The 14,278-nt window shown below is 48.6% G+C and overlaps 1 protein-coding gene across 1 annotated transcript in view; it reads left to right on the forward strand.

Annotated features, from left to right (window-relative positions):
• LOC137618076 (U1 small nuclear ribonucleoprotein C-like) overlaps nt 1–14,278 on the forward strand; it is a 47,973-nt gene that overhangs the window by 12,648 nt on the left and 21,047 nt on the right. Inside the window, exons 3-5 of the mRNA XM_068348046.1 lie at nt 1,051–1,159; nt 1,914–1,979; nt 2,445–2,684. Of these exons, the coding sequence (XP_068204147.1) occupies nt 1,051–1,159; nt 1,914–1,979; nt 2,445–2,684 (415 nt within the window). The remainder of the gene's footprint in view (nt 1–1,050; nt 1,160–1,913; nt 1,980–2,444; nt 2,685–14,278) is intronic.

The following is a 14,278-nucleotide window of genomic DNA, read 5'->3' on the forward strand; positions in this document are numbered from 1 at the left end:
TAGTAAATTTAGTCTATGTTCCTGTTTTATAAATTACAAAAAGGAATGGCTTTTCCTTGGCACACGTTGTGATATTAATCTTTCAGAACTGTAGAGCTACTTTAGCCTACTTTATATCGATCACCTTATTGGTTTTTTAGTCGATTTGTTTGATTTTCTGATGGTTTTTCTTGGGGATGCCTTGGAACACATAGTTGACGAATATTAGTTCCGTTATTTGAAAATCCAGTGCTCTTGTTCTTTCTCTTCCAAATATTTTTTTGCATTTCTTCTACAGCCGTCGGTCTTAAAGACACACTCTCAAGGAAAAAAACATAAAGAGAACATAAAGATCTAATTTAAAAAAAGAAATTGACGAATATCAGTTCCGTTATTTGAAAACCCAGTGCTCTTGTTCTTTCTCTTCCAAATATTTTTTGCATTTCTTTTACAGCCGTCAGTCCAAAAGACACACTGTCAAGGGAGAAAAAATGAAAAGAACATAAAGTTCTGATATAAGAAAAAAGTTGACCAACATTAAGTCCATTATTTGAAAACCCAATGCTCTTGTTCTTTCTCTTCCAAATATTTTTTGCATTTCTTCTACAGCCGTCAGTCTGAAAGACACACTGTCAAGGGAGAAAAAATGAAAAGAACATAAAGATCTAATATAAAGAAAGAAATTGACGAATATTAGTTCCGTTATTTGAAAACCCAGTGCTCTTGTTCTTTCTCTTCCAAATATTTTTTGCATTTCTTTTACAGTCGTCAGTCCAAAAGACACGCTGTCAAGGGAAAAATAATGAAAAGAACATAGAGATCTGATATAATGAAATAGTTGACCAACATTAGGTCCTTTATTTGAAAACCCAATGCTCTTGTTCTTTCTCTTCCAAATATATTTTGCATTTCTTCTACAGCCGTCGGTCTGAAAGACACACTGTCAAGAGAGAAAAAGTAAAAACATAAAGATCTGATATAAAAAATAGTTAACCAACATTAGGTCCATTATTTGAAAACCCAATGCTTTGTTCTTACTCCCCTAAATATTTTTTGCATTTTTTTTTACAGCCGTCAGTCCGAAAGACACACTGTCAAGGAAGAAAACATAAAGAGAATGTAAAGATCTACTACCAGAAATGGATGGAGGAGCAGGCACAGAATCTTATTGATGCCACAAGTAAGAGGACATTTAGTACTGTACTGTATTAGAGTATAAGATTCTGTCAATCATTGCTGTAACATTTACTTGAAAGGGTATAGAAAGATGAATGCTTTTTATTGTGATTGAACATGCTATATTCTTATACAATCAGGTGAAATAAAACTTTAAAACAGTGATAGTATAGTTCCTTTCTGCTGAAAAGGTTTTGTATTTTGCAAATTAACATACATAATGTTATCCCTTATGGTTATGTACTAAATACAGTAGATCCTTTCTGCTGAAAAGGTTTTGCATTTTGAAAATTAACATACATAATGTTATCCCTTATGGTTATGTACTAAATACAGTAGATCCTTTCTGCTGAAAAGGTTTTGTATTTTGCAAATTAACATACATAATGTTATCCCTTATGGTTATGTACTAAATACAGTAGATCCTTTCTGCTGAAAAGGTTTTGTATTTTGCAAATTAACATACATAATGTTATCCCTTATGGTTATGTACTAAATACAGTAGATCCTTTCTGCTGAAAAGGTTTTGTATTTTGCAAATTAACATACATAATGTTATCCCTTATGGTTATGTACTAAATACAGTAGATCCTTTCTGCTGAAAAGGTTTTGTATTTTGCAAATTAACATACATAACGTTATCCCTTATGGTTATGTACTAAATCGATATTTTTTACAGTACGATAGGATTTTGTATCAAAATTATATGCGAAGCTGTAACAGTTTATACATTAAAACTTTCTTATTCTACTCTGCAGCTGCTGCATTCAAGGCTGGCAAGATTCCTAAAGGGGCAGCGATTCCTCCACCAGCAAATATGCAGGGTACGTATTTATACCATGACATTCCGAAGTACTTTACAGTATGTCGTTTGGTCGTTGAATTATTATTGGTATATTTTAAGAGTTTCTTTGCCAGGAATCATTAGTTTTCCTTATTCTAAAAGGAGATATTTTAGAGTTCCTTTGGTAAGGATCGTTAGTTTATCTTATTCTAAAAGGAGAAATTTTTGAGTTGCTATGCCAAGAATCGTTAGTTTTAAAAAGACATTTTAGAATTCCTTTGTCGAGGATCATTAGTTTATCTTATTCTAAAATGAGACATTTTAGAGTTCCTTGGCTAAGGATCCTTATTTTTTTCTTATTCTAAAATGAGACATTTTAGTTACTTTTCCTTATTCTAAAATGAGACATTTTAGAATTCCTTTACCAAGAATCATTAGAATTTCTTACTCTAAAATTAAGTTCTTTTCCCTCATGTTAAGAAAAATAATTTTTCTTGGATTCCAGGAGGAGGACCTGGTGGCCCGGGTGGTCCAAATGGGCCAGGTGGTCCAGTTGGGCCAGGAGGACCACCTAACATGCCTGGACCAGGAGGTCCACCTAGAGGACCAGGGATGGGCAACATGGGTCCACCAGGAATGGCCGGTGCAAATATGGGGATGCCTCCAATGGGCCCAAGAGGTCCGATGATGGGTCCCCCAATGATGGGACCTCCAGGTCCTGGAATGCCCCCGGGTATGATGCCAGGTAAGAATTTGATGTTTTGTTTGGCCTGGAATGGCCCTTGGTATGAGGCCAGGTGAGAATTTGATGTTTTGTTGGGCCTGGAATGGCCCCTGGGTATGAGGCCAGGTGAGAATTTGATGTTTTGTTGGGCCTGGAATGGCCCTTGGTATGAGGCCAGGTGAGAATTTGATGTTTTGTTGGGCCTGGAATGGCCCCTGGGTATGAGGCCAGGTGAGAATTTGATGTTTTGTTTGGCCTGGAATGGCCCTTGGTATGAGGCCAGGTGAGAATTTGATGTTTTGTTGGGCCTGGAATGGCCCCTGGGTATGAGGCCAGGTGAGAATTTGATGTTTTGTTGGGCCTGGAATGGCCCCTGGGTATGAGGCCAGGTGAGAATTTGATGTTTTGTTGGGCCTGGAATGGCCCCTGGGTATGAGGCCAGGTGAGAATTTGATGTTTTGTTGGGCCTGGAATGCCCATGGGTATGAGGTCAGGTAAGAATTTGATATTTTTCAATATTAAACTTACCCGATAATCATGTAGCTGTCAACTCCGTTGCCCGACAGAATTCTATGGAGGGATACGCCAGCTATCACAATACTAGAAGGGGGTGTATTTACCAGCGCCACCTGTGGCCAGGTACTCAAGTACTTCTTGTTGACACCTCCTCAATTATTCCTCTGTCGTGCTTCCGGCAAGACGTTCTGGGATACGCTTATGTTCTTGGAGTATTTTCACGACTTTGGTGAAGTATTTCTCTTTGATTTCGGCTGTCGCTTTACTGGAAACTTCTATATTAGCTTAGTTAGCTTTTGGAATTAATTTGATTAATTATGGTGACGAGAGAGTATGAACTCTCATTCACCTTTCAATGGCCGACCCTTCCCTTAGACGGAAGTGTTGGTGTCTAAGAGAGTATAGACTCTCTTTCTTAATTTTGCTTACAAAAGTTATAGATTTATTTTATATCTCTCCGCCTCTTATAGGCCTCTTCGATTAACTTCCTTTTATTATAAACTCATTAAAATTAATTTTTATATTTGTTTATATTCGACCTTCCTAATAGTAGGCGGTCTTTTACCGAAGTTAATAAACTTTGAGCCCGTCATTTCGGTTTTACCTGTTAACATATTATGCTATTTCCGCCACACAGTTTGAAAGATTTTCTTTGACAGTCTCGTACTGTTTTCAAAGTTGAACTAACGTTTTGTTTTGTCTCTGCAGTTGTTGACGTTCAGAACGTTCAACTTGCACTCTATCGTTACGATAGAGAAAGAATGTTCACGGTTTCACGTTGCAGTAAGAGTAACCGTGTCTAGCGTTTTGTTCATTCTTTCTTAACTTAATGGTTTTGATCCTAATAAAGGAACTTTTCAGTTTTTTCCTTTAACAATAATATTTGTTCCGTAACCGAAATACAAACCACGCTATTTACAAAGGGTTATTACTTTTAGCGTAGCTGAAATGGCGAGCCATTAGAATTTAACGAGGGTGTATTACCCCCGCGCTAGTTAGCGGGGGGGTAGGGGAGTGGTAGCTAGCTACCCCTCCTCCCCCTCACACACAGGTGAATACTCACTTTCACTTTTGGCTCGGACTGTGACAGACGTCTCTGTCTTGGTCCTCGCTTGGCAGCCATTGTCTGTTTTGTCTTTACTTAATCGCTTACTTTTCTTTTACTCAATATATATGTAAACATGTTTTCATGTTTGTATATATATTTGAGTATAGAAATAAGTAAGTTTCCTTTTCAGATGTGTGTGTGTAGTGTACGATATCTACGTGGAGGCCTCGGCAGTTAGGCCACCACGGCCTAATTTTATGGGTTGCGATCGAGTTTGACTTCGGTCTTTCTCTCTCTCTCTCTCTTGAGGTCGTTCACCCTTTTACTATGTTTTACTACGCCCTTGTAGCTTCCTTCCCGTGTGGGTGGGGTTGCTACGCCGTACATTTTGTCTCAATTAGTTTATGAATCTAATTGTAGTTGTTAATTTTTCAGCTTGTAGAACGATTCCTTTCGGGGTTTTCGTTTTTTTCTTTAGTGTTCATTCATTTTTAAATTACATAATTACATAGTTACATAATTATAATTGTTATAATTCTGTTTTGGTTACAGCTCTCCTTCCGCGAGTGTAAGTGGTTGTGAGGGCACGTGCCTGTTGTGTAATTCTTGTTCCTTTTCCTCGGGATTCCTCTTCGGAGCCTTCCCGGGGGAATGAATGTGTACTAATATTATTTGTTTTATTTTTTTACAGTTACCGATCTAGTTCGTTTCTGTAATATAGCAACGGTGTGAGCTGTCTGGTTGAGTCCTGGGGATTCGGCTGTTGCTGCCTCCCCCCTTGTATTGTCGTCAGGGGCGTGTCTCCTTCTACTGGTAGTACTCCCGTGTCGACGGACAGCTCTCCAGTTCATTTTAGAACAGTCAGGAGGCTTGCCTCCTTGGGCGGATAACTTTCCTTCCGAGGGAAGTTTTTTCCTGTCCAGGCTTGAGCTTTTCCTCTTTTGGGGGGTTCTTCTCTTGCCTTTTTTTCGTGCGACTATGCTCTTGGTGCTGAGCGGTCGCACCTGCAGTTTCGCTCAAGGGGCTGGGCAACTGCAGGAGCTCCTCTTCGGAGGATTGCCCCTTTTAGGTCACTGGCTGACCAGTCTCTTCCACGAAGTGTTTCTCTTTCGTTCGCGAGAGAGTACACTCATAGAGACTCCTCTTCGGAGGTTTCTTCTGTTGCTGTTGCTGTTGGCCTCCCTCGCCGTAAGGCCCTCCGTCCGCCTCGTCGTAAGGGCCTCTCATCTCCCTATAAGGGTGCTTGAGGCGCCTTTTTGAATCTCCGTTTGCAGCCTACAACTTCTTTTTCTCGATCTTCCGTCTTGGTGCAGATGGACAGCAGTCTAATCTCGTCTTCCGACGGGCAACGGTCTTCCCGACGGACAACGGTCTTCCCGACAGACAGCGGTCTTCCGACGGACATCAGTCTCCCGGCGGACAACGATCCCTTCGGGGCAAAGGGTTGCCCCCACGGGGGTTCTTCCCTTGCGTGTCAGGGTTTCCCTGCGCGCCCTTCTGTTCGTCAGCGCTCTCCTGTTCGTCAGCGCTTTCAAGATGATCTTCCCTGCGGTTCCTGTTACGTGCCCTGTGCGCCCACGTTCGCCCTCGCGATCTAGAACTTCGGTTCAGGTCGGGGTCAAGGACTCTTCTTCTTTGCGCAGGCTTCCACGCGTAGCCTTCTGCTCGTCAGCGATCATCAGCTCGTCAGCGATCATCAGCTCGTCAGCGATCATCAGCTCGCCAGCGATCGTCAGCTCGTCAGCGATCATCAGCTCGCCAGCGATCTCCGGATCGCCCACGTGTGTTACAGCTGGCACGCCAACGTTCTCCAACACTTCTGAAGGAACATGGTTCGCCAGCTACTAGCTCAACTGCGGATGCTGATCGCCATCGCGCGACCCTCAACTGCGGATGCTGATCGCCATCGCGCGACCCTCAACTGCGGATGCTGATCGCCATCGCGCGACCCTCAACTGCGGATGCTGATCGCCATCGCGCGACCCTCAACTGCGGATGCTGATCGCCATCGCGCGACCCTCAACTGCGGATGCTGATCGCCATCGCGCGACCCTCAACTGCGGATGCTGATCGCCATCGCGCGACCCTCAACTGCGGATGCTGATCGCCATCGCGCGACCCTCAACTGCGGATGCTGATCGCCATCGCGCGACCCTCAACTGCGGATGCTGATCGCCATCGCGCGACCCTCAACTGCGGATGCTGATCGCCATCGCGCGACCCTCAACTGCGGATGCTGATCGCCATCGCGCGACCCTCAACTGCGGATGCTGATCGCCATCGCGCGACCCTCAACTGCGGATGCTGATCGCCATCGCGCGACCCTCAACTGCGGATGCTGGTCACCATCGCACCCTTTCACGCGATCATTCACCTGCGCATGCTGCTCGCCATCGCACAACCCTGAACGATTGCCCGCTTACGCATGCTGCTCCTCATCGCACAACCCTGAACGATCGCCCTCTTGCGGATGCTGATCACCATCGCACCCTTTCACGCGATCATTCACCTGCGCATGCTGCTCGCCATCGCACAACCCTGAACGATTGCCCGCTTACGCATGCTGCTCCTCATCGCACAACCCTGAACGATCGCCCTCTTGCGGATGCTGATCACCATCGCACCCTTTCACGCGATTATTCACCTGCGCATGCTGCTCGCCATCGCACAACCCTGCACGATTGCCCGCTTACGCATGCTGCTCCTCATCGCACAACCCTGAACGCTCGCCCTCTTGCGGATGCTGATCACCATCGCACCCTATCACGCGATCATTCACCTACACATGCTGCTCGCCATCGCTTACCGCCAGCGATCTTCTTCACCTACGCGGCAGCACGATCCCTCGCCGTCACGCCCATTCGCCTGCGCGCCCGCGCGATCGCTCGCCTGCGCGCCCGCGCGATCGCTCGCCTGCGCGCCCGCGCGATCGCTCGCCTGCGCGCCCGCGCGATCGCTCGCCTGCGCGCCCTCGCGACCGCTCGCCTGCGCGCCCGCGCGACCACTCGCCTGTGCGCCCGCGCGACCATTCGCCTTTGCGCGACCGTTCGCCCTCGCGCGACCATAGTTCGCGGCGAATTCCACAGCCGGTGGTAGCAGCAGGGACGCGTGCTCCTAGGCGGCACTCGGGATCACCTCCATCCAAGCACAGGTTGGTAGTGCAGGACGAAGACAGGTCAGTACAGCATTCTTCCCACCTTCTTTCAGGCAGGAACCGTCGTGTCCTCTCCAAAGGATCGCCCGATCCCTTTCACCTTAGCGAGGATTTCGGACTCTGTGTCCTTGGAGCAGCAGACATGGTTTGATCCGCTGGCACGGGCGTTAATGAGGTTTATGAAACCAGCACTCACCGGCCAGGGTAACAAACCAGCGGCTGTCTCTCCTACGCTGAAGAGAAAGAGAGGAGTGGACTTCGTGGTGACTTCCCCCAGGGCGAAGTTGGTTCCCAAGAGGTCGGTCTCGAGGGTCCCCTCTCCTGCACGAGTACTCTCTCCTTCTCCCGCCCTGGAAGGATTTTTGGCGGGGGGGCTTTCCGTTGAAGATTTCTCCATCGGACAAGGGGTGACTGCTTACCTCTTCCTCTGGGAGCTTACCAGGTTCTTTCCCTCCTCGGTTACGGCCCGAGGTTTGGTTCAAGGAAGCTACAGGAAGATCAAGGGTACTTTCCTCCTCTCGAGCTCAGACACCTTGGCCTTTCGTCGTTAAGTATCTACTTGCGGACAAGCTCGATGTTGTACCATCTGGACGCACTGACTGAAGTCTTCCTTCGGGTGTCTCATCTGTGGAGGTCAACGACCTCAGACACCCTTCCATCCTTGAGAAGAGTTTTGTCTTTGCCCAAGGACAGAGACTTAAACATCTGCTGTGCGGAGTAAATCGACTTCCGGTTTCACTCCTCCAAGGCGCTTTCTTCCAGACTCTGCAGGGCTCCAGCTCCCTTTTCTTTCAACCACGTCGGCCTAAGTTATCGGCTACGACAACTGGGACAAGGTGTCCAATTGCAGTTTCCTCCTGTCAGGAACAGATGGCACGGGAGACTCCCCCGGGGGGGCATAGTCCTAAAAGGAGTTCACGAACTCTAGGATTGCAGGTTTTTTCGCTGGGAGGATGCTTAAGGTTACTCATCCGAATGACAGCTTCCCGATGCCCATTCCCGCACAATCTCTGTGAGTAGCCAAGGATATCGCGCCTGCCGTCTCTGTCAGCGAATTCAGTGTCTCTGAACCTCTATGCCATAGCATCAGCAGAGTTGCCCGGTTGGGCAGAATGATCCATACCTTAGGCGAAGGTCTTCCTTAGGATCATCGACGGCTTCACCCCCGGCCCCCTCAGTCGATCCTTTCTTGTAAGGAAGGATCTGAGAGGGGATGTCCATAGTCGACCTCTCAGCCCTGATCAAGTTTGTCGAACAAACTTCGGCCAGCGTAGACCAGCAGAATCGATCAGACTGGTAACGAGGCGACAGGACTCCTTTAACCCTGGATCGGAAGGACGGGTACTTTCAGTTTCCATTCCATCCATCTTCCAGGGTGCTCGTCGAATTCAGCCTAAACTGCAAGTATTCCTGCTTACGATGCAGTGTGGCTATCCCGCCGTGTCATAGCAGGTTTGGTTCCCCAGAGAACTCTCCCTGCCTTCCTCTTGGCCGCTCAGGTGCAGACTTCCGCCTCCTCTGCTGTTTGGAGGGCTAGTCAACTCCGGTAGGCTCGGGTTTCGACCTTCTTCAGCGCCGGGAAAAGCTTCCGAATGCTGACCATGAGTGTGGGCTCATGGTATTTTGCTTGGAGCCTTCTCTTCCTCTGCCTCAACATCTGGAGTATCTGGCCATGATATTGAGTCAACCGCCTTACCACGTTGGAAACCCCGCTTCTCGTCCGTCCAGCGAGGTTAAGCAACGTCGGTACTTGGATGGGTGACCACCTGGGGACGCCAGATTCTGTTACCACATCCTCCGAGCCTTCCTTTCGGTTCACCGTGGCAAGACTGAGGAGAGTCGCAGTACCTGTTCTCAGTCAAGCAGAGTTTTCAGCCCTACCTTGGAACGTTTCCTAGTTCTTCTTTCCTCATTGACCCGTTTATAGTCCGAACGGTCGCCTCAGGATAAGTTCCATGTGGGGCGATCCAAGTTCCGGTGGCTTCAGGCAATGTTTAACCGGACTCCCTGGCCCTATGGGACCAGCGGAACTATTAAACCTGCAATGGGTGTTGACCTATGGAGCCTCTTGATGGTAGTGGATATTCTCGTCCTTTCCCCACATTCTTGATGCGGTTCTCGGACTCGTCAAAGGAAAGGGGGGGGGGGCATGTTCCGGTCCAGGCCTATGGTCAAGACCTGAAGGATACCTCTCCATCATTCAGGCAGGCTTAAGGGCCTTAGTCTGACCCCTCTTCAGATCCTACCGCTCCTGCCAAGTCGCCCCGTTGCGTGTCGACTTCATGCTAACCAGCAGGGGACGCATTTTCACACCTTCACATCTTGCAGTAGAGATATCGGGATGATTGAGATTCTCTCAATTCCACCATCGGCTCTCTCATTCCAGGCAGGGGAATGTTTCTCTCAGACTATCCGAGCAGAGCCTCATAGAGAGAGTGTACCTAGGGGTCTTTGACCTTGGGTAACCAGCAAGTGCTGGTCTGGGGGACCTGATCGCGACAGCTTGGAACCTCAAGCTTCCGCTAGTTTTCCCCCCAGTCTCAGACCCCGAGACTCTGGCAAGATGCATTCCGGTGATGGTGGGACAACTTCGACGCCTGCGTCTTCCCTCCTTTTTGTCTGCGGACAATGGGTCTCAACAAAACCAGGTTGTCTGTCAACCTTTCAATGGGAGAGCTCCACTGGGACTATGTGCAGAACGGTTTCTGGACCCTCTGCTTCCCCTGACGGAACTCCCGGGAGAGCTTCTCCCACGGCGCAGACTACTCAAGCAACCACACTGCGACATCTCTCCCGAACCGGGGCGTCGCTTCGGCTTCATGCCTGGAGACACTACGCTTCCTCCTCTAGAAGAGACAACCCGCTACAGTCGCGGTACGGAGGTCGCGTCATCTGCGATAGTCATCCACAGGGGTCTCCCAGGCAAAGTGAAGAGTCTAAGGTGGTTGGTGCCGTGGGAGATATACCTCTTCCCGTGAGGCCTCTTCTCCAGCAATAACGGTCTTATTGCCTTTCGGCGGGAGGAAACTCCTTTCCGCTCTTGGCAATGAAGCCTGTCGCTCAGCCTTTCCCTGACCTTCAGGCTTAAAGGAATAACTTTTTCCTGCCCGCTGGATCTATCCTCGCTCATGCGAAGCTACGATCGTCCCTGCCCTAGTCGGAGGAAGACCTCCAACTTGGAGCATGGCTCGGACTTTTAGTCCTTTAAGAGATCTTCTCAAGACCCTTTTACGACAGGCCTCGGATTGTATTCCGCCCTGGGTCTTCTGCTCACTCTGGCCACGGCCAGTGTGTAAGCAATCTTCTTGGTCTCTTACTACTCCCCCCCCTTTCTAAGGAAGAGGGGAAGGCAACATTCAGGCTCGCTCCTGAGTTGTTGGCTAGACTCAGAATCTGAGGGTCCCGACCCTTCGGTCCGATTCATTCAAGATTTTGAGTCTCCATTCTGTGTCTGATGTCCCAAGACCTTCTCTTTCTTGCCAGTACAGGAATCGAGAGGTTAGCGCTGGGAACAGCTGCAGTTTGGCCTCAGTTGCAGCCGATTTGGGAACACAAGGAGGACATGGGGGGAGAGTCACCAGTATACCTCTTCAGCCCGGACTCAAGGACATTCATCTCGACCTGTCTTCAGACCCTCCCCCGTCACGTCGCCCTACAGCACGATGTTGGATACATCGCAACGTCCCTCGCCTTCGAGTAATACTACTCTGTGACGCAGGTGCTACAAGCTGGAGTCTGGAAGCGTCTGATGACCTTCGCAGCCCGCTTCCTGCAGGGCGTGACCCACAGGAGTCTCGATACGTTTTCTATCGCTCTGTGGTGGCTACACAACAGCTGGTCTAACCTCAGGCTCCTTTTTGGACAGGTAGCAGAAGGTTGAGGGCATTGTTATCAGGTTTTAGTCTGCATGAACGAAAGAAGTATGTCTGGCCCTTACTTCTTTCTTCATCATCCCCTCTACAGGGAAGCAGCATCCTGGTCTCTGCATAGCTGACCTCGAACCTCTGCAGGTAAACCATGCTTCCTTGTGTTCCGAGTATTGAGTCAATACTGTCGCGTCCCCCATACCCTAACGAGGTGGTATTGGGAACGTCTTAACCCAGAGTTCCTTCTGGAACTCCAGGTCAACTGCCTAAGACGGGTCACACTTCTTCCTTCACACACAAGCTTACGTAGGCCACATGGTTCCTTGCGGTGCAAGGAACTTGTGAGGTGCAGGGACTCCTTTTCTCGAGTGCGACTCACTCGGATTCTGAGTCCCCGGGTAAAGCCAAAGCCAGTATGGCTGGGGACTTTCCACCCTTCCTAAGGGATAAGTCACCCTTTGTAAATAGCGTGGTTTGTATTTCGGTTACGGAACAAATGACAAATTCGAAGATAATTTGTATTTTTCCTAACCATACAAACCTTAGCTATTTACACATATTTGCCCGCCAGCCCTGTCCCCCAAGACAAGTCCTACCTCTAAGTGAAAGTGAGTATTCACCTGTGTGTGAGGGGGAGGAGGGGTAGCTAGCTACCACTCCCCTACCCCCCCGCTAACTAGCGCGGGGGTAATACACCCTCGTTAAATTCTAATGGCTCGCCATTTCAGCTACGCTAAAAGTAATAACCCTTTGTAAATAGCTAAGGTTTGTATGGTTAGGAAAAATACAAATTATCTTCGAATTTGTCATGTTTTAACGATATATATGATTGGGCTCTTCTCTCAGGTTCTAAGAGAGAGAGAGAGAGAGAGAGAGATAGAGACGGAGGGAGAAAGAGGATAAACGTTTCATTCAAGCCTGCCAGGCGTACGAGTAACGTCGTTATCGTTTTTGCTCTTCTCCCTAGTCTCTTTAGGGGAAGAAACTAAACGTTTCTAGAGTGATCTAGTGTTTAGTCTCTTTCCAACCACTGAATTATCTTTCATTAGATTTTTCTGTTACATTGTAATTCTGTTTTCGCAATTACTAACTTTGAGAAAGGATAGAATTGCGTATTTCAGGTACAAACCACTTAAAGTTTCGAGTTCAGTGAAATAAGTGCAAACAGAAATCAAAGTGATAAGTGATTAGTGCGTGAGGGTACTTTTGTGCGCGCCAGTCGTCCTCCCAGTCCGGGACCTCTTGCAAGCTCCCAAGCCCAGGGGAGAAGCAATGTCGAAGGGCATAAGGGTTCAGCAGGCCTTGATCGGCGCACAGAAGTATTCTCGGTGGTTGTGGGCGTGTCTTACCGAGACCGTCACTCCCACCCGCAGACGATTGAGCCCTTATTTTGCTCGTCTGCAGAAGAGATTAGGGGAGAAAATAAAGGCAGAGTAACGCTGGTCTCAGGTCTCAAGACCTCTTAAACGTTAAGTCCAGACCTATGCCAGACGTACGAAGTTAAAGTTCACAACCCGAATGCAGTCATTGGGTTAGCTCTGACTCTCCTCAGTCATCAGTTGATTACACTCCGCCTAAGAGGAGTAAGGTTCTGCCACAACAGATCTCTGCTGTTAAGGCTTTACCTCAGCAGAACTTAGTGTCTGCCGACCCCAAGTTAACTCTACTGCAGTCCATACAGTCACAACTTTCGGTCTTGATGCGTGAGTGTCGGGCTGAGAGTGTTGCGCCTCCGCCTCCGCCTACACTCCCCCCGCCTATGATCGCTCCGCCTGATCACAGTACCACCTGCCAGGCGTACGATGTTGTGAACTCTACTACAGTCCATGCAAGCACAGCTTTCGGACTTGATGCGTGAGTGTCGGGCTGAGAGTGTTGCTCCTCCGCCTCCGCCTACACTCCCTCCACCTACACTCGCTCCGCCTGATCTCAGTACCATCTGCCAGGCGTACGATGTTGTGGACTCTACTACAGTCCATGCAAGCACAGCTTTCGGACTTGATGCGTGAGTGTCGGGCTGAGAGTGTTGCTCCTCCGCCTCCGCCTACACTCCCTCCACCTACACTCGCTCCGCCTGATCGCAGTACCACCTGCCAGCAGTTCCACCTGCCAGGCGTACGATGTTGAGCCACGTGCTGAGTTTGCTGTTCCCTGTGGTGTTCAGCCTCCGCCTTCCTTAAGGCAACCTTTACATTGGGATCAGGAGGATTATACCTCTCTTCCTCCGCCTCCACTTGCTGCTCCACCAGTGATGCAACACTCGGTTGAGGTACAACAACCTCTCCCGTCCATGAGTCAGTCTCCTCAGCTCTCGCTGCAGCGAGCTCAACCCTCCACAAGGCAAGCACCACAACACCTTAGCCTTGCGCCTCAGGAGCCTCAGCTTGCGAGACATTTACCTTGTTCTGCGCAGCCTCTTCCTCATCGCGCTCCGCTCACACCACAGGAACTGGAACTTGCTACTCCGCTTCCGCCAACCGCTCAGCAAGCGCAACCCTTGGGTTCAACCACTCATGCTAGGAGTCAGCCTCCTCCACCCATGCGCCTTCCTTCTGCTTGTCTTTTATTCAGCCTTTGCAGACTGAGCCTCAGGTGTTCCCTCATCGGAGTCTTGAAGAGGAAACCACAACTATTGTTGTTCCAGCTCGTTCTGACTCTGCTGTTCAGCATACCTTACCTCCATTTTCATACCATGGTTTAAACCCCATGCAAGCATGCATAAAGCACTCTAGCACTGGTCATGGAATTTCTGAGAAATGTTAAACGCCATGCACACGCTCTGCTTTCCTTACAGCAGGCTCTGCTTACTACATGCTCAGCATACAGCATGCTCTGCATTCAGCATGCTCTGCATACAACATGCTCTGCATACAGCATGCTCTGCATTCAGCATGCTCTGCATACAACATGCTCTACATACAGCATGCTTTGCATACAGCATACTCTGCATACATCATGCTCTGCATACCTTACCGCATGCTTCTCAACACATCTTGGGTTGTTGCCAACTCACTAGACTGTCAAGCAGTTT

The sequence above is a fragment of the Palaemon carinicauda genome, chromosome 24, assembly GCF_036898095.1.
Source record: "Palaemon carinicauda isolate YSFRI2023 chromosome 24, ASM3689809v2, whole genome shotgun sequence".
NCBI lineage: Eukaryota > Metazoa > Arthropoda > Malacostraca > Decapoda > Palaemonidae > Palaemon > Palaemon carinicauda.